We start from the raw sequence: 6,024 nt of genomic DNA, 5'->3' as shown, positions 1-6,024 counted from the left end.
ATGTCTATGTAAAAATTTAGAATATAAGTTTCATGCGTTTAATTCCAGGCAGACATTTCTAGTATGCAGTTGTAGATAACGGTGTTTCATAGTGTAGTGATAATAACGTGAATGCAAATAACCTTATCACACGTATGAGGCACCGGTGCATCACACGCATTTTGTACGTCGTGTATGATGTAGGAAATTCGAATTTTTCGAAACTCAATGTCACACAATTGCGTAATTGTGACATCGACGAATGTAAGTTATCTTTATGCTATTTTCCGTACCTACTATTATAATCGACGTGCTACGCGAAGGATGCTCACGATAAGACTGACGTCATTGACCGCTTGTCGTTCACTTGGAACTTGCATTAGTCAGCGAACTTACACGTTTCCTTTGTGTAGGAGGTCGCCCCTAGGGAATCCGTGTAAAATAATGCGAGAGGCTTGTATATGCGAGATATTCTTGTTAAAAAGAAAGAAAGAGAGAGAGAGAGAGAGAGAAATGCGAAACTGAAACTCATGTGAAATACAACGTACCGGGTATCGCGAAACGGTGCTTTAAACTCGAAGTGACTTGCTCATCTTGCACGAGTTTAAATGCTCCATGAATGAATCCTCGCTCTCTAACATTGGATAGATAATTTCTTACAACAATGTCGTTAACGATAAAATTTTTCACTGTTTTTCATTCTTGGCAGGCACATACCAAAAGCCAAAGCCACCACGATGGCGGAGACACCGGAGCTGAAGCGTATCGCGGAGAACACGAAGATACAGAGCAACGTTAAGTATCATGCCGAGTTTGAAAAGGCGAAGGGGAAGTTTACGCAAGTAGCGGACGATCCGGAGACTCTTAGAATTAAGCAGAACAGCAAGATCATCTCGAATGTCGCTTATCACGGTGAGCTTGAAAAGAAGGCGATCATGGAGCAAAAGAGGACAATGACCGGAGAAAATGGCGAGCAAATAGGTAGGTGGTAAACTCTTTGACGGTGTTTGCATATAACAGTTTTTTTCTATTATAATATTATATCTTTTTAGTTCATGCATAATAAAATGGGAAATATAATTATATATATTTTTATGATTTTTATTATTTCGTTGCTGTATCGTTTTAAAATTATAACAATAAGCGTGTAAAACTTTATTGCCAAACTAAAAATATCATGTTTGTTACAACAAAATTTGTTGAATGATTTTTAACAGACTAACATCGGAAAAATGCTATTGATGTAATTTGTGATTTGATTGAATTATTGGGGGTATTATATATATATATATATATATAAATTTGTTTTATAACAATTATAATTTATACAATTTCTTAAATAAGTTATCTAACATTTTGTCTTAAATTACTCTCTGTTAATAATTATACATATATATCTATGATTTTAATCTTAATAATAATATAATTACATGTTCAATTTTTAACATCTCAACTGTTAATTAACGACGATTTACCTAACAGTATCTATGTAATCATCAAATTGCAGATTATACATTATGTATGTATCAGTATTCGTAAATTTGTTGTGTACTATTTGTTCGCATTTCATTTACAAAATTGTGTATTAAAAATAACACAATCATGAATACACACGTATTGCTGCAATCAATCCACCAAAACGACGGCGTAAAATTCAGACAAAATTCAGATTCTTACTGCATTATTTTTTTCCATATTCATGATTCATTACACGCTCATAATACCGTTCATGGTGGGCAGATCGCAGGATGCTTCCTATTGAACGTATCGCTAGTCTTTTTCGTGCATTGTTGATATAGAGTACGTAGAGTACACAGACGGTACGATCGCACCTGCGTCGAGCATAAACGCCAATCCGCCGCCTGCAAGGACGGCGAATTCGCCGGTACAGAGGACACCAGGTAGGATCGCCGATTACGATCCCCTTAGCGAAGCGAGGCCGAGTCCCTATTCCGCAAGGCAAGCTGCTACCACAGTCATTTATACGAGCGACAAGGGACCAGGTGCGTTTACCTTCGCGGCTACAATCGTTGCAGCAACCTTTCTTTCGCTATGTAGAGAGATACGTCGCATGACTGTATCATTATAATAGAATAATTTGAGTAACTTGTAGAAAGATTATGTAATATTATATAACATTAATATTATTATTGTTATTGTATGGATTGTGATTTGCATACTTAATACGTAACATTATTTTTCTAAATTTTATTGCGATTAATGTTTACGACCGGTTCGATATTTGAGGTTTGTATTATTTACGTCCGCAAATGATTATACATTCATAGTTATATCAGAAGTCTGTATGGCTGCGTCTTAATAATTAAGATTCGTAGAAGATGAAAACGGAAAAAGAATTTCAATAATGTATATTTTTTATCGCGATGTTTTTTATCCGAGGTCGCATTCTGCAGCCTCTATTTTACAATCGCGTGGGTATAGAATTCGCGTCCCTGGATAATAGGTCGTGCTTTAATCGAATTGTTGTTTAGAAAGATGATTTTAGGAAGATAAACGCTTAGCTATTCTTATTGTAACGCCAGGCTTATATTACGATCGTGAAATCGCCTAAAGCATTATTGTCGCTCGTCAGACTTAAACGTTCGCATCATTATGCTTTTATCGTCGTCACACACGATTCATCACAAAGACAAATCGTCGAAGCAATTTGCACTGGAATTAATCGTTGCGACATCACCGCGTGCACCTTGTTGGGAAAATAGAAAGTGTAATTGTCTTTGTTTAATGTTCCTCATTCTGTGGTTCCGTGTTCGCTCCTTGCTGAACCCACGGAATAATTCATGTGGCAGATCACAGGATCGCACCAAGTAACAATTGTTACTAACTGGAGAACAAAAGGGTGTTTATTACAGAACGAATTATGCGTTTCTAATAGAGTATACAAATGTAGAAAGTTGTAAGTTATACGTCGCTCATACAAGTTCGATGTGTTTGCAGTGACGAATCCACCGACACGAAAAATCGGCTCGGTTGCTGACATCGATCCAGTGAATGAATATTACGGATCGTTAACGCCGGCTACAACGATAAACAATAATCAACATCAACATCAATCTCAACATCAATCACCGCCACCGCCCTCCAACGTCGGAGTAAATATCTTTTTTTATTACTTATTGTCGCATTGTGTTGTCTCTTATGACTTATTTGTAATATAAACTTATGTGTCTGCTAATCTAAGAAAGATTTCATGGAAGGAGTTTACAATCTTACAAATTACACTTCTTAAATGAGCTTTTTAAATTATTCAAACAAAAAGCATAAGTAAAAAAAAATGTGTATAGCATGCCAAATGGATATACGCAGTTTTACGTATTTTTTTTTTTTCTATAAAGATATATTTTTCGCAGAGAGTGTACAGAGCGATGTATGACTACGAAGCGCAAGATCTCGATGAGGTGAGCTTCTGCGACGGTGATTTAATTGTCAACTGCACAGCTGTCGATGAGGGTTGGATGACTGGACTGGTGCAGCGTACGGGACGACACGGCATGCTACCCGCTAATTATGTCGAACCGGCGCAGATTTAAACGTTCTTTCTCATGTCGAGCTTCCATTTGCTAATTGCCGCCACTTCGATCAGAGCGCTTAATTAGGGCGCGTTTTACCGAAGAAAGAGACGAGTTAAAAAAAATTACGATACACAATACTCGAGATAGCGCTTCTACTCGGCTCTTATTATTCGGCCGGAATAAAGTTTGATCGAAACGGCGCACTGTCATCTTAGAAAATCAGATAATTAGATATTTTAACTACTAAAGAACTTTCATCAAGGATCTTGATATTTTGATATAAATTTTAAATTTTATCTTGATATCAATTAAACATCAAGACATATATTTGGATAAGGTATTCAAAATATGTTGATAAAAGAAATAGAATATCGAAATTAATTTTATAAATGCTCAGAGACGTATTTCATGAGTATCCAAGTTGAGTATTCTCAGCTTCTAGATGACAATATGTAGCTTCATATGTTAGAATTCCATGATGGGACCAAACACACACTGCGATAAATTGTGTCGATTACAATTAAAATTCTGACAGCTTGTGAAGTGACATAAGCCTTGACCAACAATTAAGACGAATTAAGTATAAGATATATCTTCCATGAATGCAGTTTTCTGTAAAGCGTCACTTACTTTTCTTTTTACTATTACGTACAGTTATTATTATTCCTCCGTTTTGATATCTTTTTAGAGTTTACACTATATAATTAGAATATAAATATCAAAAACAAATAATTTGGTTCAATTAACGATTCTTTACGAGCCCTTTTTCTGATAATCATTATTTTTATTGACGAGGATTTTATTTGTTATTCAATATAAACTCTAACACATTAGTATCAATTAGGCAGATTTTTATGTTTCGATCATTTTGCATTTATATTTACTATTAATATTATTTGTTATATTATTCTATATTCTTGTCTTTGTAATAATACCTTTTCAATTTTTTTCGGAGATGTTTACAAAAGTATTTTAGTCATGATATCTAAATTTTTTTTCCAGTAATGAAACGTAAGACAAAATCTTCCCTTATATTCGAAAAAAAATAATGCAATGTGCCTTATACGTATAGACTGCTAATTAGTTGTGGTACGGACTTGTTATCATAATGTAAGGTGCATGAAAAAGTGCATCAGTATAGGATATTTAAAGAAATACCAACAAATTTTTACTTGCCGCATTAATATAGCTTGATTTGATGTGAAAAAATAATTGATACAAATAATGCCTTTCCTCCTAAAGATAAAGCAATTAAATTAAAATTATGAGGAAGATAATATTATTGACACAAAAGATGCTGACACTTGCCTCCCATTTTAATAAAATATGAAAATTATCGTTATGTACCGTTACTGATTTTTAATTATAACGATATTAATATAAATTAATTAACCAATATTTTATTTCGTAGTGCTTAAGTTTTATTTCATATGGTCCACATATATATATATATGCTTCACATTTCTTATTTCCAAAATTGCATTTACGTTGTTGATGTAAGTTACTTTATTATTCGGCGATTCTGAGGTTACACGAATAATATGAAAATTTTTGATAGAAAATTATTTAATATTTAGTTTATTTTAATGTCAAGCTCTTTTTGTGAAATTCATATTTCAAAAGCACAGTATTATTCGTGTTAGCTAACATGACTATTAAATCTTCTAAAATAGATTTGTCTACTTTGGTTCATTGTTTGTTAACGTGTAGTAATAAATTAAATTGATCGTTGATAGAATGTAATGTTTACTATCACGAAGTGATTTTTAGTGTTTTGTTATTACATTTTTAAATTATAAATGTCAAACTGGTTCCTCAGAAATGTATGTACATCCTATTTACCTAAATAGGTAGATTATATTATGGAACGACGTCCGATGGAACTGTACAGATTAATGAACCATGTAAAAGTTATATAAGTGTTATCTGTGGGTTACACGTGATGTCGTTCGACCTCCTTTACGAACGAAGCGAATGGATATTTTTGGAAACGTGTTACTCAGCACTTTTGTAATTATTAGATCGCTGATAAGAGGATTTCATATTTTAATTGCAAGATACAGAAATATATGTTAGCGTTGTGTTTAGACAAATATTATATTATCATAGCAAATCATAAATAATGAATATGTATGTTATGTAAATCTATGGTTCATTATTGGTAATTGCACTTTCTTTAATTGATGAAATTCCTTTCTTTATTCTGAAAAATTCCTAGTTTTCATTCTTGAAGAAATGAGTCGCAAAAACGTATCATTTTTTTACTACCGTTTGTATAATTTATTTTTATTCGCACATGCTCAGTTTAATCATAAACTTGATATTCACAAAAAAGGAGCCTTTCCGTTTATATATAATGTGTATTGTTTCATTAAGTTGAACATTATGTATTGTTTCTTCAGAATTTAACAAATAATTGTTCTTACATTTAGTTTTCTAATATGATATATTTATATTTTGCTTTAGATATTAAAAGAGCATTTATATATATCTTAACACGACTACGTGATAA

The 6,024-nt window shown here is 33.0% G+C and overlaps 1 protein-coding gene across 1 annotated transcript; it reads left to right on the top strand.

Moving 5' to 3' along the window:
* The first annotated feature begins 653 nt into the window (after positions 1-653).
* LOC108763578 (LIM and SH3 domain protein Lasp) lies at positions 654-4,278 on the top strand. Its single transcript, XM_018511331.1, has 4 exons — positions 654-960; positions 1,779-1,982; positions 2,938-3,092; positions 3,351-4,278. The coding sequence occupies exons 1-4, from the start codon at positions 717-719 to the stop codon at positions 3,528-3,530; spliced, it is 783 nt and encodes a 260-aa protein (XP_018366833.1). The 5' UTR covers positions 654-716; the 3' UTR covers positions 3,531-4,278.
* Positions 4,279-6,024: the final 1,746 nt, after the last annotated feature.

This window comes from Trachymyrmex cornetzi, unplaced genomic scaffold, assembly GCF_001594075.2.
Source record: "Trachymyrmex cornetzi isolate Tcor2-1 unplaced genomic scaffold, Tcor1.1 scaffold1118, whole genome shotgun sequence".
Lineage (NCBI taxonomy): Eukaryota > Metazoa > Arthropoda > Insecta > Hymenoptera > Formicidae > Trachymyrmex > Trachymyrmex cornetzi.
Note: the sequence above shows the minus strand (reverse complement) of the source record. Positions and strands in the feature narration are given on the sequence as shown.